Raw genomic sequence first — 20580 nt, 5'->3', positions numbered from 1 at the left:
TGATTTACACTCTAATAGTAGCTGTAAAGTAATAGTAATGTTCGATTTCCTCATACTTAAGATCATAAAGATCTTTATGGTGAGATACAGGCAATCCAACATTATTGTGAACCTAAATTCTTCCACTTGCTTGATTTACCCTCTGGATGAGTAAATTTCTTCTTGCGCTTGCATCATACCAGTCCCTCTTCACCTGTGAGTTGGAGTCTAATTTGTGTGTCCTGTGGGAGTGCCACAGTTTGGTCTAGACAAGTTGGTGGCTTCCGTCAGTCCCTGTGGCCTCACAGGTAAAGAGAAGCTCGTCGCGGGGGTTTGACAGAGGAGAGAAGGCAGGTACTTTTCCCCACGGAACACTTTCACATCTCCCCTATTTCCAGTTACCATGGAATTACATCTTAGGGCCAACCAACACAGAGCATCAAGGGGCTAACAGTGTGCCATATGGGTACAGCAACACAAATCTTCAAACATACAATGCAAAGTGACACATTTAACACATACTGTGTTGTACTCTGTCGTGGATATGTGTTTCTAAACTGGCAAGGTAAATAGACATAGACAGGCGGTGCAGCTTTCTCCGACATAAAGCTGTAGCCAGAGACAAATGGTTTTCAGAAAAGGTCAGAAACACCCAGAACCCCCCTGGGGACTTATTGCTGGTAGCCCCAAGGAGGGATTATACAGAGTGAAGAGATTATCTGATTTCCTTTTTCTTTTAAAGTGATCTGCCACCTCTTAATTCCTGATACTTTGACAAATAATTACTGACAGCATAGTTGGCAGTTAAACTGTTAATGGTCATTTACCTCTGTGAAACTTGTCTGTGAAATATCTAACTTTATTAAATAGATATTAATAATAATCCATGGCAAACCATTTTTCAGGTAAACAAATAATGGCAAAGAAGGGTTTGTCTTTCCTTGGGGCTATCAACATGAATAATATTTTCTGGTCAAAGCCTTTAGATCCTGGATACGAACAAAGAGTTGCAGTTTTATGGTGATGCGTACAAATAAAAAAAATTTAAAAACTAGTTTGCCAGTTGATTGTTTTTGTTCCTTGTGGATCTAAGATTTACTATTTTCACAGGCAACTGTGCAATATAATAGTTCTAATAACAACAACTTAACTTTATAATTGTTATTGTATGTAACAGTACAATATGTACATAAAGTACACATACTAGAATAAGTATATAAAGAACAATATGTCACATGTTGTACAAGACAAATGCAATTCATTGATTTCTACTTGCTCATGAGTGAATCCACGAGGTGTTTACCACTTTTAAACGTCTTCTGAGAGTCAATGAGGTGAGTTGTGGTGACACAGGGAGTAGAGCAGCTGATCTCTCAGGATGTTGTTTCTGATGAAACACTGCTGAATATTCCCAGAGGCCACAAACTAGATTGAGGCTGCTCGAGTTACAACACACGAGATGCATGTGGACCTGAACGTGCACACATATTGACACAGTGAACAACATATCATCTTGCTGTACTGCATATTTGATGTCCCATATCTATACAGTATAGTGTATAGACTATGCTCACTATGAAAAGTCTGAATTGTGCAATGTGGACGGCTGACCATCCAAAGTCAGTCTCTTTTTTTTATCGCTCGCCGCTGAGGTACTGCACATGTACATTTCATTTTCACTCCGCTGCAACTTTTCATCTAGAGTACAATTAACAAATCCACTAATACACATCACAGCTGAAGTTAATATTTAACTTAATCCTACAGAAAGCTAACCTACAACTGTCTATCATAGCAAATTTTGCTATATGATGCAGTGTCTGTGTATATTCTGGTTCATAATAGCAAATAAGTATAAAAAACAAATTAATTATAATTATATTATTATATAATTTTTTGTATCAAATTAGGGTTGTGTCCAGTTATAATGGCGTTGATCAAAAACTGGAGCTTCGTGCTCAGTGTGACAGCTGACTATTTAGTTTCTTTCACATTTCTACTGTTAAAGCGTCCAAACATCCTCACATCTCTAATTTAAATCTTGTACCTACAGTGTACAATCCAATAACTACTAAGCCTTAGATGTCCCATAACCACTTATAACCTTGGCAGAACTAGTTTCAGGCACAATGTGCCTTTAAAACAGAACAAACTATAATCAAGCTGATTCTTTCATTCCCCTTGGAAGTTTTAAAGCTTTACCATCTGATTTCGCTTTTGCCTCCAGATATTCATTTTATTAAATCTACTTTTGTCACTAAGACATGTTGTTCTTGTTTGCTGGCTGTTTGACTATGACTGTTTCTTATTCTTGAGTCTCTTGATGTCAATGAGACTACCTGATTTAATAAAGTGACTTGTACGTGAATGTAGCCAGTATAAAGGAGTAATGGATTTCAAAAACGTTTAATTATTACATGAGAATAATAATAATTGGTTATCAATCAAATGTAATTGAGCTAATCTTTAAATTTAATTGAATTTAACTAAGTAACGTTGGTGATCATTAGTGACAGTGAGGTATGATGGCAGTGCGGTGATTGAGTTGGTATGCTGCTGGATCAGTCTCTTGTAGACGTGATTTATCATGTTTAGTCACATTGGCCTTCATTTACAAATTGTATTTATATTAGAATTTCTGGGATTCACAGTTTTGACCAAAAAGAGGTTTGATAGAGGTGAGAGTTCAATAATATTTTTGCGAAAAGAGTTCAGTAAGTTCTTGAAGTAAACATCTTTGGACAAACAGGTATTGAAGAGACAGTAGAGAAAAGTCGCATGTTTAGTCTTGAAAGCGTACGTGTGATTTGACTTTCACCTTGCATCGGATTACAGCCTATCTGAAGTTTTGATGATTTGACCCTCGTTGTAAGAACATCGTGCTTATTCCCATTAGGCACACCTGCAGGCAGCACACTCCTCCACAGAGCTGCCAAGGCCTTGATGACACTCCCCCTCTTGCTATGGCTGATGTAATGTTCCTCTAGCATCGTTAACAGAATCACTCAGCAGCCAATAGCAGCAGGACAAGTTATGGCTCAGGGAAGGATGCTTTTTACTTGGCGAGCCATTCACATGGCTCCATGTGCTGCAACCTCGACGGTTCAACAGTATCAATGCCTCTGGTTATTTGCAAACCAAATTTCCCCTGCCTCCCTTGGATTCGGTGGGAACGGAGATAAACTAAGATAATCTGGAGAGCATAGAAAAAAACAAACATACACAGCACAAATGTCTCTCAGGGAAGAGGAATTTCAGTGCTTTGGAAATATGTGCATGTTTACAGTTTGATGACAAAAATACAATTTACGATTCACTAGTGATGTGTGTGATCAGGAAGACTTCTGTTTTTTTTCAATAGTGCTGTGAAACAATAAAAGGCGTATAACTGTGAGATAAAATAATTTAAATAATCAACTTTATACAGTGGTGAGTTAGATTGTATTCGTAAATCTGAATCTGTTGTTGAAACTGATAAGAAACAGGCAGCCTAAAGTGCTGTGTCTACTTGTCCAACATTATAATATTGCAGAAGAGACATAATACTAATAATATTACAGTTGTTTTCAAAGTACTATGACAGACAAACATACCCTCCAAGATTGCCAAATACAAGGTTCAATCCCTTTACGTTTATTACAAGTAAAGACAGTTGTTACTGTCTGCTTCCACTCAGTAATAAAAACAAACCATTGTTTATATTATTGTCATTTTGTTCGACATGCTCTCGTCTGTCTCCTCTTGACACAATCCAGACTGCTGCATTTCACTTTGTTAGGGGACGGAGGGTTTTCACAAAGATTAACATGTCTAAACACTATGTGAATCATGGGTTTCATCACTTTTGACCTTAGGTGCGTGGAGTAGCATACATCTCTACTCTAACAATATTATCAGGACATTTTTCAAAAATATTAAACATAAATATTGTCTGCACAAATAAAATAAGAGTATATTTTTACTAAAATAAGACACTACTGGTACCAAATGGTCACTCAGTCTGGGATATCCATACCCAACACCCATACAGTTGACAGTTGTATGTTATGTGTCCTGCTGTATAGCCAGTCTGTCAAAGTGCCTTAAGGGAAAAGAGTTTCCGTTGCTTTGTCTCACATAATTAACCCCAAAGGATCTCTAACAGCTTCTATAGAGAAGAATATTGTTCACACTAAAATGACTTGATAAGCACATGCATTTAAGGACTTTTAATAGCATAATGACCCGTTTGCTGAAGTACACTGCTGTTGTTTTAAGCAGTTTACATTTGTTTTCTCTACAAACTACAGAATGTTTGAAATTGTGACATTTTGCTATTAAGAAAAACAAAGTCACTCACAAGCATTGTTGAAACTTTAATTTGCAATGAAAAACCAAATTTCTTTCACCTTTTACATCTGACAGTAACATTCTGTTGTCAAAGACAAGGCCTATCAATGCTAACAGCCCAAGAATTACCATCACATTTCTCTCCATTAAGTTGTTATTTTATTTGACAAAGCACGATATTCCCATTCCCCACCCAAACCGTGTTGTTTGTTCAGCTATACTTAACACAAAATAAACAGTCACAAGGAAGTTTAGAGGAACCAAACTTTTTTTCCTGATTGCCAAATGGAGCACATCATAAAACAGGTTTGTCATAATGTCCATTCAACCACACACCTTTCACAATGTTGGCAGTAATGCACAACTTCATTGCCAATCACTTTTAAAGACAAAGCCAAGGAAGAGATGTACAGTAAGCATTTTTAGCGTTGGAAGGCAGACTATAAACAGATGCATTTCAGCGCAGATGACAGATGTTTAGACAGAAGTGTAAACAGAAAACTGTCAACTTCATTTTTTAACTTACCCACATAAGCTCGATGACATGAAACGCTGCTTTGTAAACGACAGAAATATACTCACGTTTCAGTGAGATTAATCATTGCTGCAGAAAAGGGGAGGGGCTTAAATGACAAGATCAGCTGAGAGGTATTCCCTTTTCAACAAGCCATGAATCATGTCAGTATTACGATGAATAGATGACACATAAAATACAGCAACCACCTGTTGGCTCTTATAGCTGCAGGTAAAAGTTAAGGTCTTGCACCCCTACACAAGTCTTCTTCTGCCTGGTGAGGTTGCAGAGGTTGCACTTGGATTGAGCTGTGCTAGCAATTACTTGAGGCCTCCAAAGTCCATGTACTAATAAGAAGGGTAAAGGTGCATGTTGCCCTGCCCAAACAGGTTCAAAAAACAAATAAACAGAAGAGACACGGAGATGCCAATCAATGACTGTATATCTGTACACAGCCACACAATCCCAATAAGAGCACTTATCAGGTGTGAAATAGGTGAAAGAAATTGTGTTTATCATGGGTATGTAGGGTGTTGAAGGTTTGGACAGAAATTCCTTTTGAAGACAAGTCATCATGTTTACTATCTATTTGTCTTTGAGGCCAGCAGAATCTGCAACATGATCTGATGTGCATGACTTCTGAGATGACTCATTTGATTTCTGAAGATACTGTTCTACAACGCTGACAATAGTCGACACCTCCGCCATGGCCCCTTTACCTGTAATAAAGTAAAGAATTGCCAAGTGACACAAACACCTTCTGTAGGGAAGATTAGTCAGTGGCCTGAAAGCAACGATACAAAGAATACACATACACACACCATACATATACACCTACATAAACATAATATCTTGTACACTCCCAGGCTTTGCATAACTAAATCTATGCTGGGTTATTTAAGTGTGTTGTTCAGATAGATGTGTTGTACACAGACTGATCTCCTGATACTGTTAATACAAACTTCTTACACCCCTGCTGCAACTGATTCAAAGTAAAATTTTTCCAGAGCAGATATCTATTAGTCTATGGCTCTGACAGTGAAGCCACTGCAGAAAGTTAACATTTACAGTCATCGAAGTGAATGTTGCAAAACTATGGAAGCCATTTTAACATTTATTCCATAAAACTTACTACTCGCTACAAGCAACTAATACTTATTTATTAGTTACTAGCAACTATTCCCGTTTTACTAGTATCAATTGATTAGATAGTAGTACTTAATTTTTTGTTCCGTTAACTAACTGTTCCGTTAGTTACTTCCAGATTTTTGCCACTGAAATCAATGGGCCTCTCCAGTTCAGATATCACCTAATCATTAGTTAAGTAGGGTGGGCATTCAAAAATTTTCTTCTCGCATTTCTCTTTACATTACAGCAACTTAAAACCAGACTGAAAAGCCATATTTTACTGCTCTCCCTGGTTGCAAGTTTGAAGTCTGTTGCACCCATCTGACAATAACCAGCATCACTGCTGGTGTGGTCAGAGGGGAGTCAGAAGTGTGCTCTGCTTCATCTTAAACTACACTCAACAGAGATGCCAGTGTACTGACACCCTGGAGCACAGCTTTACATCATTGCAGAAAGGTGAAAAGTCATGAGATCCACCGGAAGAAAGGATTTTGAATGAATTAACAGCAACAGTCAGCTTACACATATGGACATTTGATGACCAGAGGAAAAATATGGAGTGGAACTAAGCTGAATGAACATGATTTATGAAGGGAAATTAAAAAATAAGAGTTTGATAATTATATTGTGCTGACCTGAATAATTTCCTTTCTTTCAATCGAATTCAAGTGGGCTACTTTTTTAATTGTTTCTCCATATAGTCAATGATTTCAGTCCATTTACATGTGGTGAACTTTATTTTGGCTTTTGAAGAGGGGCATAACAGACAAAGTTTGAGAAGTTTAAAAACCACTGTTTTAGACCATTGATATATGATATATCCTGTATTTGTACGCACTACTCTCTTTCAGTACCATTTCCACACCTGTCTGCATCTGCACCGTCTTGTATTTAGCTAATTCTGCTTATTTTATAATTACTTTCCTGATGAGTCATTTAAGGTACAAATTAATTCTACATACTTACAAACTGATATGGTAATAATAAATAAATTGAAAAGACTATAATGCAGATAGAAAGTATAGAATGGGAGCTAGAATTTGTCAGGTCATGTTTACTTTTCATGTTTCCGATTTATTGTTATTGTTTTGGTCAAACCAACAGGGTTCTGCATTTTGAGATTTCATAAGGTAAAAGTAAATATTGGTAGATACCTAATATCTTTTTTTTTTCTCCTATTATTAAAACCCACCTTCATCTCCACACACTAGCTTCTTAGCAATGCAGGGTATTTCCACATATCCAAACTCTGTCAGCCTGGATACCTGCTGGGCTGTAATGGGATGCTGCCACATAGCTGTATTCATTGCAGGGCAGAAGAGGAGAGGGCGACTGGTATCCCATGCTCTTACCACACATGTCTGCCAATGACAAAGACTAATCAACTTTGAAATAAATTTCAAATTGCATAATGAATGTAGCCAATAATAATTGGCTAAAACATTTTGTAAGTAATTGGATAATAATTTGATGTTCTCACCAGCAGATTGTCACAAATGCCATTAGCAATCTTTCCAAGAGTGTTGGCATCAAGGGGGGCAATGACAAGTAGGTCTGCCCAGCGCCTTAGCTCAATGTGTAGCACAGGGTCAGATCTCTGAGTCCACAGCTAGAACAGAGACATGTTGTTAGGCCCACAACCAATTTGACACTCACTTCGTCTTCCTTTCAGGAATGCGTGACACTGTGGACCAGGATTTCTCAATCTTTTCTGGCTGTTTTTCTGATGACCTCAGCAGCTGGAATGCTGTCAAGTACTCACTTTTAATCACTCTACGGGATTGTGCGTACGGCATTCTTTAATATTTCAATTTTAGAAGCATGAATGGAGCTTCAAATGGACTGTATGAAAAGTATGAAATATTGCATATCTGTTTTACTTAAAAATCCACAGATTATTAAAAGATACATTTTTGAAAAATCTTCCACAATCCAGCCATCTTATCTGTGGCAACAAGTCTGAGAAACTCTGCTATTCGCAGTCAGTCAATAAGGGCTGTACTAAATTTGATATTATTGACATTTAGTTCAATGTTACCTCCCACTCATCCTTGTCACTGTAGATGTTTACTGAAACCTCTGAAGGATTGTAGAAGTGCTTAGCATGCTCTGTGGTGACCACTCTTACATCCACCTAAAGCATAAAACAAGTGACAATCACAGGACTTAAAAAAAAAAAAAAAAAAAAACCATTTCTAGCATTGCCATGGTGCTGAGGAGATGACTACAAACGGCAAGTAACTGATCTTTTTCTTAGAGACAGTTTTATGGGTCTAACATTTTAGCACACCTCAGCAACTATTACAGAATTGTGTTGTCAGATTTGCACAGTAACAGTGGGCATTGCAGTTTTGACTTCATTTCTCAGGACTATATTACCTGTATCCAGCAGAATCTTTCTGTAATATGTAATTTCATTATAATCATCATATTCACATACATCCATTGCTTTTTGCAGTTACCAGAGTTTGAGTTTCTCCCTCTCTCTCTCTCTTTAATATTCACTGTGAATATTAAGGCTGTAAAGCTAAGTACACCTGTTACACAATATACAGTCCTAACAATGTCTTTACTTTATGTATAGCAAAACATTTGACACAATAATCCAGACACCGTCACTTCAAGGTTTTTCACTTCTCGTTTTAGTTTCCGTTGACAGCCTATTTAGGGTTCTCATTAATATGCAGCTTTTTCTGTGTGCTGATGAAACTGAAGCCACTGTTTCTTTAGTTTAATCCCACTGTACTTTGTGAGGCTTCAGATGGAAAGGACTTTATCTGAAAGTAAAATAACAATGCTATAGCTGGATAAAAGAGGCCTATAATAACAAGATTATACTGCTGCGTTGTGGTGTTTTTTAGACATCTGCCTGTTACAGCTGCTACATCTCCATCTTGCGGTTTATGTCAGCTCTGCCCGCCCCGCCAGGTTGAGAAGCAATACTGTTTGCAGGCGCATGGGCAAATACTTGGAGCATATAACAGAGACAGACGGGAGACACTGTTATTAAAATCCGTCTCTGAATAAAAATGTATAAATACGAAGCAGCTCACCCCAGGGAGCTGAAGAAGCTGGGATACCAAAAGAGGCAGTTTCAAGGTTGCAACGCTTCCCGTCACGCCAACAAGAACACGAAACGTCCCACAAGATTTCAACAAATCAGTCTTTAGACAAGAACTATGATTGTCTGTCTGCATATTCGCATAGCAGCAAGAAGAGATCAATAAACTACCTTGTCGTGGCCCGGTAAAACGCTTCAACTTAACTACTTCCGTAAATATTCATCCCCAGCCAATCAGGGGATAGCACAGCCAACGCCTTCTCCTGCCCGAGCACGTCTCTACGCAGGACAGATGGCGAGCGCGCACGTACGCAGAATATTCTGGGTATTTGGTGAAGCTTTCCAGGACGGCTAGCATGAACCGAGGAGCCTTCATTCATAATCCGCTCAGCCTGATATTTGTTTTAAACAAAGCTCAATAAAAAATTAAAAAATACGATACAATGACACTCACACCTCTGGTTTACTGGGCTCAACGCCATGAAGAGATTTACCTGCGAGTGGAGCTGACAGACGCTCAGGTGAGGTAACAAGAGTGTTAACGTTACCGAAGACCCTCTGTGGTAACTTAAACTGCAGCATGTACTCCCTTTTAATCAGGAAATGGCTTTAGGGTAGTTCTGTCTGACCGGCGTGGGCACCATTTCGTGCCTCTAAAGGTAGTAATGCAAATAAAGAGTGCATGTTCTTGTAAATGCTACCCCGCTGGATAGCTGTACACTTTGCATACTGGATGACAAATAACGATAGAGAGATCCTTTAAGGTGATAAATGATATTTACAAAGCCCCTTGATCTATCTGGTTCTGTGGTTTGTATGACGCTGTATATTGTTGTAATGTTGACTGTGCAGTAAACCATAACACAGAGCTGATTCAGGGTGGGGACTGTGTGAATTTCCACAAGAGTTTCTTCATACAAGGAAAATATTCTGGCTGGTAATTAAATATCACTATTTTTGATAGATTGTTATGGTAACCTTAGCTTGACTGTTATTAGGTCTAACTTATTAGTATTTTAAATGTTTTATTTTTTACGGTAACGGTATTATGCTTGAATTCTCACTCTGTAGGAGGAAGTAAGCTCATCATCTGTTCTTCGTTTCATTTTGCAGAATATTGATGTCCATGTACATGAAGGAGTGCTTCAGTTTAGAGGTGACATACATTTCATGTTCATTTGACTGTCAAAATATTTGAAATAAGATCATGATTTGTGACATTTCTCATGGTATTTTGTGTGTAGCCCAGGGCCATGGTGCAAAAGGACAAAATGAGTACGAGTTCAGCTTGGAGTTGCTTTCACCAGTAAAGCCAGAGGTATTTATCCATGTCAAAAATCCAAATGGTAGCTACTGCTCCTGTCTTACCTATGCCCTCTAGTTTTGCTGACTGTGCTCATCAAATGAACTTGTGTTCTCAGGTGAGCCACAAGTCCACGCAGAGACAGGTAAATATTACAGTGCGGAAAGAGCAGCGAGGTTGGTGGGAAAGGCTAACGGTACAGGAGCGCAAACCAGTCTTTCTGATACCTGACTTTGACCGCTGGCTGGACGAGTCAGACGCTGAGATGGAGGTCCGGGAAAAGGTGAGATTAAAATTTTGATGAGTGGGACATTTTGCGTAGACAATTGTATTTAAAAAACATACTCAATATTGCAAAAAGTCAATATGACCATGATCAGAACTAAGACGGTACTATTGATACCAAACGCAAATATTGAACACTTATTTTATTTTAAAATATATTTTCTTTTTTTACATTGAAAAGGAGGAGAAGCGGAATAGGATGAAGGCTTTGAGGCATAAAGAGGAAGGTGAGTACAAATCTTTGGATATTTCTGGATGTTTCTCTAAAGTCTAACAATTTTGTTCCCACATTTTGCTAAAGAGGGTTTTTTTAGCAGCATATTTTAGTCAAATCACATCAGCTGCCTAAATTATTATTTATTATGTTTCAGGGTTTGTCAGCCTGAAAACTGGATTTTTGTTTGTATATAACCTGGTACAGTTTCTTGGTTTTTCATGGATCTTTGTCAACATGACTGTGCGGCTCTTTATCTTTGGCCAAGGTGAGGAAATTTCTCGTTGTTTTGTATCATTGATCAGTTTCATCCCAAAAACCTGGTAAGACCGATCATGTACATAACAATGCTGTCATTTCAGATTCCCTCTACGACACATTTCACACCATATCGGACGTGATGTTCTTCTGCCAGATCCTGGCAGCAGTAGAGGTCCTCAACGCTGCTTTTGGTGTAGTCCGGACAGGTGTTATTCCAACTCTTATACAGGTAGCCAGAGTTTGAATCTCAAGATATCCAGTGACACCAAATGGAGTGCCGATACATTGAGTGTTTTTACTAATTTATTATTACATGCTTTGTTCTTTTACTAGGTGGTTGGACGGAATTTTATCCTCTTCATCATTTTTGGTAGTTTGGAAGAAATGCACAACCAGCCAGTTGTGTTCTTTGTTTTCTATCTGTGGAGCGCCATTGAGATTTTTAGGCAAGTATGCATCTACCTTGTCATTGTTCATGGTGAACAGTCATGTAAATGGACTTTGTAAAGATTTATGATTATTTTCAGTTTTCTGTGTCACAGAAATCACATCAAAAGTTCTTTAAATGGACAAACGTTTGCTGAATTGTGGATTTTTCACGCAATTTTGTCGTCGACAACATTTAGAATTTTCAACAATATTGTTAATTTGAGATTATTACTGGATTATTACTTTTTTTGCTTGATTCTGCTAACTCAGAAACTCAAGAAAATAATCAGCAGATTAAGTGATAGGTAATTGTTAGTTGTAGCCATACAACAAATGCTGAAACTGGAGTATGGTATCTGTGTCAATAACTGTTGACACAACAAGCACACTGCCAGTAAAAGGGCTCAATGCAAATCTGCTCAGAGCAGCAGCATCACTTCAAGAGTAACTACAGTCTGCAGAAAGCAGCTAACGGGTGCAGCAGTTGGTGTTACAAGGGTCAGCATTACAGCGAGTCATTTCAGCTGCATTGTTATGACGATGGACTGTTATTGATGCAGCCTTGTGTCAATTGATTAATAGCAACAAAAGCGCCTTTTGTTTCCACCCTAAAAGTAACACGATGCTCCAATTTCAGATATCCGTTTTACATGCTGGGCTGTTTCAATACAGAGTGGAAAACTCTCACATGGCTGCGGTACACAATTTGGATACCACTGTACCCATTAGGTGTTATAGCTGAAGGTGAGCATGTTTACCACTCTCAGAATTACTAATTTTTCACACATACATGTTAAAATGCATCTCATCTGCCAATCCCACGTAGCTGTTGCTGTGATACAATCCATTCCTATCTTTGACGAGACCAAGCTCCTCAGCATTCCTCTGCCAAAGGCCATCGGTACCTCGATCAGCTTCTCATACTTCCTGCACATTTATCTTGTTCTCATGTTTCTAGGTAAGTTTCCAGATAAAACATTAATCCAATACATATCTTTGAACAAATATTCCCCCCCCCCCCCCCGATATCAACCTCTTGGTTTGTTTACGCCCCCCTCTTCAGGACTTTTTATCAACTTCCGTCATCTTTACAAGCAGAGGAAGAGGCGTTTCCGTACCAAGAAGAGGAAAGCAAATTGAGATTCAGCGCCAACAAAACACCTTTGCTGCCTGCGTGTTTTTGGAGAACATTCTAAATGATTCTCATAAATCATGCACCAGTCAAATCAGTTCTAGTTTTTGTTAAAGTTGTTTTTGCTTTCACTAAGAGGTCATGGTCATCATGAAAAAGAGGATGCAGTATTTCATCATTGACAGTCTAATTTAGTAGTGATTGAGTTATCTGTATTTTGTAGATTAGTGAAGAGCTGTAAGTTGATATCCTGTGTGATACTCTATTTCTTTCCCCTTTCAATCTTCATCTGTTTTTTTTTTTAATGCAGTGGAATTTGTTGCTGAATGAATTGCAACAAGCACTGATAAGGAAACCCTGCTGTTATTTTATATATGGTGATTTGTTTACAAATGAAGAATGAAACAACATTCTCAACCAATACTGTATTTGTTATTCCAGATTTCTTAACTGTCCCACAAACCTCAGGGGAAACTGTTAAAATACAGAGAGCATATTGTGTCCCTTATGCTCAACAATAAGATTTGTATCATTTTCACGTTTCTTCTGGACATTGTCATTTCCCAGGTTTCCTGTAACTCCTGCAGTTATTTGACACTGAATAAAAATAAAAATTTTAATCTAGTCAATTTATGGAAAAGACAACAATTGAACATGTAAAAATATGTACATGCTATCATCTTACAAATGTTAAACATTTTAGTTTAAGCAGTGTCAAAGAACGGGTGTAAGTTATTGGACCCATTTAGGTTCCTTAAGTAGCTCCCTCAATGAGTTCTTTAAACAACATTCAACACACACACACACACACACACACACACGCTGTTCCCCACGTTGGTCCACACAGGCTGACGCTCCATTTTCCCATCATTCACTGGCTCAGCTTGAGAAGTCTGTGTGCATAGGAACAATGATGTGATCAAAAGCAGCATGCTGGTTGTCACCAGTGCTGGCCAGTTTAAGTTGCTGTGCAGCGTGGGAGAGCTGGAAAGCGGCATCCGGATGGGCTGAGTCAGGCAGCAGGGTGCACTCCCTCTCCAGCAGATCGGCCACTCCCTTCAGGAGCTCCCAGAAACCAAAAGCCAAGGCAGCCTTCCGAAGGCGGTTCAGCTCCTGATAGATTTAAATGAAAAATGGTCATTTAAATTATGAAAAACATCATAGTTCAATATCCTACTTCAGAGACATTTTCAGGAAATGTTACCTTATAGAAGGTTTGAGTTTTATCTGGCAATTTCCTTGCATTCCTCAGGATCTTCTGCACATCAGTCTGTGGAATGGCAGCATAAATAACTTGAGTCAGATCACCAGAAATGACCCTCAAAAATGATTTGACTCAATACTCAACACAGTTACAATCCTAAAACTGAGGAACAATCATTCAAGTATTATTTCAAACTGAACACATGGTTAAGGATCTAACTGTACTTCTCAATAAAGCAGTCTTGTGCCACCTTCACGTTATATGGCATGGATGGTAGGGATAGGAAAAATGCACATAAAGGACCTAGCTGCACTGCATTAAGGGAAACAGTCCCTCCAGTTTCTCTGAAGTACCATGGCATGAGCACTTTTGGAGCACAAATTCTGAAAAACACTTTGTAAAAATGACCCCAATCAACCATCATTTCTCCAAAGACTTCAGTTAACAACTGTGCCTTTATACAGTGATTTGACTGTACCTGTAGTCCACTGGCCTTAATCCACACAGTGACATTCTGGGCATAGCTTCGTTTGACCTGGGGCTGCACAGGGAAAGGACTTTTACTGTCGTCCTCGCCATAGGGATTTTCAGCAGCCTCTGAAATACCAGAAAGGTCATTAAACAGAAAAGTCAGTATCATGATTAAAGTAGGCAAACTTTGTAATAAAACTGTAAATTATTAACTAATTGATTATGTACATATACAGAGAGGCATTTGCTCTTTTTCAGTACAATGTTTGGTGTGTCAGAAGTTACATTAAGGTTGAGTTTCTACAATACTGCAAACATGTCATACTCTTAAAATGTTGCTGTCAGAAACAAGAAACTAGCAAAGATGTTATGAACAGTATGCTAAGGACACCCTGTAGACCTTTGTTGTAAACATGTCAAATCCTGTTTGCTTGTTTGACATGTGTCTGCAGAGAAACAAAACACAGTGAAGGGGTGTGAGGTTACCTGATATTGGTCCCAAATGGGAGATCTTGCCCAACCAAGGCAGAGGCTCTGGACCAGGCTCAAACAGAGACATCATCAGGTTCGATTTCTTCTTGCTGTCGGCTTGGGAGTACAGCATGCCGTACCACTCTGGCCTGGGAAAAAGAAAACTAGATTTAGACCATTTCCAAAATAAAATCTATTCAATTTGTTTTACTCTACAGGTGCCTTAATTTTGCACTAAATTCTGAGTATAACAAAATTTCAAATATGCTAATGATAAACAGATCTGTTGCATCTCACCCAAGCTGGACCAGTGCCACCATGCCCTCAACTTTGAGACTTCCATGTAAAAGTACACAAAAATTTGGACTTTTGCCTGCCATTTGACTGGCTGAGGGTTCCTCCTCAAGCTCATCTGCGGCTCCTGCGCCAACTTCATCCACTTCTGAAATGAAGTACAAATAAATAATATGCATATGTCAATAAGACATATGCATGCTGTTTTTCTTGAAAACAACACAGAACACCACCAACCTTTGTTTACAGCTATAGGCAGTACCAAGTGTCTGGATATAACAGGAGGACTGGAAATGTCAGCAATTTCAATAAAGCCCACAATTTCCAAATCTGAAACATATAGAACAGGATGAAGTTATGTTAGGTGTGCAGGGAAAAAAATAATTTAAATTTCATCATTAAGTTCGAAGCTAGCTGGTTACCTGTACTGACTGTTCGGGGCATGGGCTCCACCTCTTCATCCATCACAACAGGCTCAGGTCGAGGGAAAACCTGAACGTCTGAGGACAGGTTCCCACAGTGGAGGACAGCATGGAAGGGAGAGTATGCGTGATCAATCAGCCTCCTGAAAACATCCAAAGACATACAGTGACCAAAGTTTCCTTAGTAAACATATAAAAGATGGATTAATTTCCCAGTGAGAGTCATACCCAAACATAGCCTGCACACTCTTCATGCAAAGTGGTCCCTCCGTAGTGAAGATCTGCCCATCACCTCCACTGAGACGAAGTAGCTCCTCCAAGTTGTCCATGGCATCAGTCATCTGTAACTGCAATTACACGGGACAGGGGGATGCATTTGTCACAGTTACTTGCCATAAGCTTAAATTTTACACGGATGCAATAGAAACCGCCTGGTCACACCACAGAAAACTGTTGCTATTTAGATACAAATGACACAAAACATTATTGTGTGCAAGACACCTATGAGGTTGTGTTCATATTTTTGTTACACTAAAATACATAAGCACTGGAGAAAAAAAAAAAAATCAAATATGTTCTCTTTGAGTTTCTTGGCTCAAAAATGCAGGTAGTAACAACTGTCATTCTCTTATATTAAGATTTATTGAACAATATCTAAAGACATAAAGGCCCAGTAGAGGCAATCACCTTAGATCTTGTTTATGACCAGCTGCCTCTCGTTTACTCTTTTTTTCTCCTCTCTGGTTTTACACTGACTGTGTTAACATCAAGATGCAAGTAAATAGAAATTAACTGTTGAACAGCCAGCAAAAAAAGGGTGGCTCGGTACCTCCTCCGCATTGGCTACACACAAGATGAACAGTTTGGTAGGGAAAGGGAAAGGGAGTGGGAACTTCTTGTCATCCCCACGCTGCTTCAGTGTTTGTAGGGAGTGCCTTAGCGAACCTTTTCCAATACCAAGAGATCCATCTGTAACCAGCACCACCTAAAGGACAAAGGAAGGCGGTACATAAACATAATCCTATGTTACAATTAACATGTAGCTGAGATCACTATGGAAAATGATTTCACTGCATACCAGCTTTATTTTATCAACAATACATTTAGAGGTGTGATAAGTGTGTATAAACGAGAAAGACTTGTCAAAATACCTGACAGGGACAGGCACTGCCCCACTCCTGCTGTACGACGTTACTAACTCCATTAAGGGCTGATTCAACACAGGTCTTGTCATAGTCTTCCAGGTTGCTCAGAGCCTCCTGCACAGAAAAAAAAAAAAGAAAATGTATTAGATAATCCTTCAACTCTTCTCCAGACAGTCAGACTCTTCATCTCAGGCAGTGACTCAGAAGAAGAAAACGTGCTTTTATTCACCTATAATAATAATAATAATAATAATAATAATAATAATGCATAAAACATATAATAAGCATACAATATAAAAGGCACACCTTACCTGTAATGCATTGTAATCTCTGGTGAAAGGCACCAGGAGCTCCCAGAGAGAAGAAAAGGCCATGAGTGATGTGAACTCCAATCGGTAGTTTGATGCCATGTGTTCAAACAGCATATTCAGTCCGTGGACAGCCAGGTTCTTCCTCTGAAACTCCTCGCTGCCATCCTGCGACACTGGCCGTGTCATGGACAGAGACACGTCCATTAAGACCACGGTAGGCATGGTTTACTGCTTATCTAGATCCCTACTAATACAATGGACTTAAAGTACCCTCCAACGTGCTCCCACTGAAAGAAAAGATGATATTCAAGATGATTAACAGCACTAAACTGAGACCATTCGTCCATTGTGTAGCTTATTATGCTACAAGTGTTAATTTCTGCATAACAGCTTTTGAATGTATCATAGTGAGGTTAGTTTCTATCAAAAAACGACCATTAAAGACGTTAAAAGCTAAAAAGGAAGGAACATGTCACAGCTGAGGACTGTGTGTAATGTTGGCTAACTTAGCTGTTCGGCTAACCCACGCTAGCATTCTGCAACGTAACGCCAAAAGACCCAACGGAAGAAACGTTTTGATTACTAATTAACAAATAAGAGAAGATAACCACACATAAGCCTAAACATAATGTGAATAGTTAATATGACAACAACTTAATATATACGTGCCATTCAACGTTTCGCTGTCCATCCAGTGTTTGTGTTCTAATGTGCACCACTACTTCCGTCCGGGTGACAGCAGTGTTCCTTTACGCCTTACTTCTTCTTCTTCTTTTGATTTGATTGGCGGTTGGCAACCAGCATTTAGGAGCATTACTGCCACCTACCGGACTGGTGTGTGGAACAGATTATGTGCAGACTAACATACTTACAAACAAATAAACAAATAAAACAAACAAACAAAAATTTCAAAAACCTATATCCTTTCCATTAATCCCGTATCTTTCAGATATTTAATGAGGTGCTTAGATATTCCCCATGCTTTATCCCCAAGGAGGTTATCCCTCGACAGTGAACCTAAGCTTAGCTTTCTCTACAACTGCTGCTGTTTTCCTCCTCGCCTCCACATAGCCTCTACACTCAACCAGCACATGTTGAATGGTCTCTTTACTATTACATTTTACATAGTGTCCAGTTGGGTGTTTATCTATTTTATAAAGTGAATGGTTAAGCCCTGCGTGTCCCATCCTTAGACGGGTAATTTAAGTGCTTGTTTTGCCAGAATATCAGCGTATTCATTTCCCTCTACCCCTACATGATCAGGAACCCAAACAAAGCAGACAGTCAGTCCCTTATGATATAATCTACACAGAAAGCTATGAGTACTAAATACCAGATTGCATGTGTGCAATAAACTGCACAAATGTAAATGAAATGTGTGGAAAATGCTCAAAGTCCCAAGAGGAAAATATTAGCCTTGTGCACAATTAGCTTTTGGTATCTAGTGATCTGGTCAGAGCCCTTGGATTTTTATCGATTTGGTGAATAGTTTTGCATGGAAACTGTTGCAGAAGAATCACTTGTTTGAAAGTAACGTTAAGAAAACTCACACTGTTACTGTATGTTTATCCTGCTACATGAAAATTGCAAACATCTGTCAGGGTCCATGACCAATGCCTTGGTCATCAGTTGTGTGAGTCTGTGACACTGAACATAATCCTCTTAGACATGTCCAACGTCATTTATAGCCTACTCTATAAAGTTATGTTATATAGGCCTAGGCAAAGGGTGGTCACACCAAATATTGATTTGGGTCAGATTTCTGTTCTGTACCGCTCTCCAGCTCATATGGGAACAAACTGCCTTCAGCTGCAGCCAAATATTTAAATATTTTCATCAGTCCAGACTGAGCTCCTGCTGCCATCTTTCTGCACCCCAGTTCCTGTGTTTCCATGCATAGTTGAATCACGTGGCCTTGTTTCCATGTTGGAGCTATGGTTTTTGGCTGTAAGTCTTCCATGACGGCAACTTCTGACCAGAATTCTCCAGACAGTAGATGTACCAGATTCTCACTGTTTTCTGCCCGTTCTGAGCAAATGGCACTGCTGGACATCTTCCCATTGTGAAAGGAATCTACCATGATGTGTCTTTCATCTGCTGCAGTAAGTTTACAGCCCTCAAAGTTGCCTGTTTCTTTCTGCTTCTTCAAAATAGCTTGGACACATCTAGAAACCCTTATTTCAGTTAATGATTGTGTTTCAGCCTGCATATTGAATTGGTGATCATTAGCACAAAGTTTGGTATAATTGTTTAATCATACACCTGATGACATGCCTACAAGATCCCTGACTTTGTGCAAGTGTACCTAGAGGAATCGATGCTGTTTTGAAGGCAAAGGGTAGTGATAGTGATTATTGGGACGATGTACATCATTTCACTTGATAAGTTCTTTGTTCCTGCGCTGGGGGTAATCACAGACAGGTTAGCCATCTTTGACAGGCAGGAGCCACCTTCATGACTGCCAGAATATCTGCTCCTAAGCTTTTTGTCCACTTCATAGGAGTTTTCATCCCCCACAGCAAAACTCTGTTTTTACAAGAAGTACTGGAGGCCACATTTCAGAGACATATCCCTCTACATACTGGCTCTCATCTTACTCATCATCTTCTTCTTGGAGAACATTGTGTGGTGGTAGAGCATGATGATCTATGGAGCTTTTAAGAACAACATGTACTGATTTTATTCCACTTGATGAGTTTAAAACAGCTTGTTTGTATTTTAAATGTTATCGTTAAAAAGCACAAATTGTATTTAGTATTATAAAAAGTGAAATTTCATCATGTCAACATGAAATTTGATGTTCAATGTGCAAAACAGATGCAAAACAAAAATTATGTGTTCACTCATTCTGCTAGTATGCTTATCCCAAAGAGTCAATGAAAAGTGGCTATGAGACAGAAATCCACCTACTCCACCTGCTGTGCAGTTATATGTTAATCATGTCAAGAGTGAAATGCAAAGGCCTTTGGGAACGAAAGCTGATCAGTCACAGCAAACACAGTAATCCTTTGAGGAGCTAAAGCACTCTACAAATCGTGATATCAAAGGATGAAAAGGAGCAGCTTGAATTCAAGAAGGCACTCTCCAGCCATATCCTGGGGGTTGTGAAAAAGCTCAGAAGTCAATCTTTGAAACCTTTAGGCGGCATATGGCCTCTTTATACTTTTGGTCTTTACTTTTATCTTTCATATACATTAACTTTTGCCCAGTATGATCAACGCACCAAATGTCTGTTCCCTGTGAAGACGTAATGATGGGGATAAAGACAATGAGATGTAAAAGGATAAACTTGGATTAGTAAGTGTAATAATATTACTGCTTTGGAAACGTAATCCGTTACACTACTAGTTACTGGGAAAAGTAATATTGTTACAGTAACGCGTTACTGAGTAACGTACAGTTGACGGTTTTGTTTTTTTCTGTCTCTTGCTTTGTCCTTTTCTTTACAAAGGTCTGCCAGTCCTTTGGCTCCTGTACTTCACGGTTTGGCTCCAATGGCCCTCAGCAGCAACAGGCTCTTCTGTGCCATCGTGTTGCTCTTTATCATGCTCCTCTTTGTCATCATCTATATTGCATCCTATAAATGGAAGATGAATAAGTCACTGGATTTCACCATGATTCTACCCT

General features: G+C 38.9%; 3 protein-coding genes across 5 annotated transcripts; 1 reads left to right on the top strand and 2 right to left on the bottom strand.

Moving 5' to 3' along the window:
- Positions 1-4321: 4321 nt before the first annotated feature.
- ppcdc (phosphopantothenoylcysteine decarboxylase) lies at positions 4322-9227 on the bottom strand. 2 transcript variants are annotated; one of them, XM_046036417.1, is made up of 5 exons: positions 9004-9223; positions 7989-8084; positions 7431-7559; positions 7143-7311; positions 4322-5541 (listed from the first exon to the last, which is right to left on the bottom strand). In XM_046036417.1, exons 1-5 carry the CDS (start codon positions 9145-9147, stop codon positions 5408-5410), a joined length of 672 nt encoding a protein of 223 aa, XP_045892373.1. In that variant the 5' UTR covers positions 9148-9223; the 3' UTR covers positions 4322-5407. The 2 variants fall into 2 exon arrangements, with proteins under 2 accessions (XP_045892373.1, XP_045892374.1); XM_046036418.1 differs by lacking the exon at positions 7989-8084 and having other exon boundaries at positions 9004-9227.
- Positions 9228-9311: 84 nt separating this feature from the next.
- On the top strand, positions 9312-13255 carry hacd3 (3-hydroxyacyl-CoA dehydratase 3). Its single transcript, XM_046036416.1, has 11 exons — positions 9312-9532; positions 10125-10167; positions 10256-10329; positions 10433-10597; positions 10781-10826; positions 10971-11081; positions 11176-11303; positions 11408-11520; positions 12141-12247; positions 12330-12461; positions 12567-13255. Exons 1-11 carry the CDS (start codon positions 9455-9457, stop codon positions 12641-12643), a joined length of 1074 nt encoding a protein of 357 aa, XP_045892372.1. The 5' UTR covers positions 9312-9454; the 3' UTR covers positions 12644-13255.
- Positions 13046-17754, bottom strand: ints14 (integrator complex subunit 14). Of its 2 annotated transcripts, none has more exons than XM_046036414.1 (12): positions 17623-17754; positions 16954-17240; positions 16649-16756; positions 16327-16482; positions 15726-15844; positions 15498-15640; positions 15313-15405; positions 15079-15223; positions 14797-14930; positions 14318-14436; positions 13840-13905; positions 13046-13748 (listed from the first exon to the last, which is right to left on the bottom strand). In XM_046036414.1, exons 2-12 carry the CDS (start codon positions 17173-17175, stop codon positions 13515-13517), a joined length of 1539 nt encoding a protein of 512 aa, XP_045892370.1. In that variant the 5' UTR covers positions 17176-17240; positions 17623-17754; the 3' UTR covers positions 13046-13514. The 2 variants fall into 2 exon arrangements, with proteins under 2 accessions (XP_045892370.1, XP_045892371.1); XM_046036415.1 differs by having other exon boundaries at positions 15079-15220.
- Between the last annotated feature and the right edge of the window lie 2826 nt (positions 17755-20580).

This window comes from Micropterus dolomieu, linkage group LG22 (assembly GCF_021292245.1).
Source record: "Micropterus dolomieu isolate WLL.071019.BEF.003 ecotype Adirondacks linkage group LG22, ASM2129224v1, whole genome shotgun sequence".
Lineage (NCBI taxonomy): Eukaryota > Metazoa > Chordata > Actinopteri > Centrarchiformes > Centrarchidae > Micropterus > Micropterus dolomieu.
The sequence above is the reverse complement of the archived record's forward strand: the minus strand, read 5'-3'. Positions and strand labels throughout refer to the sequence as shown.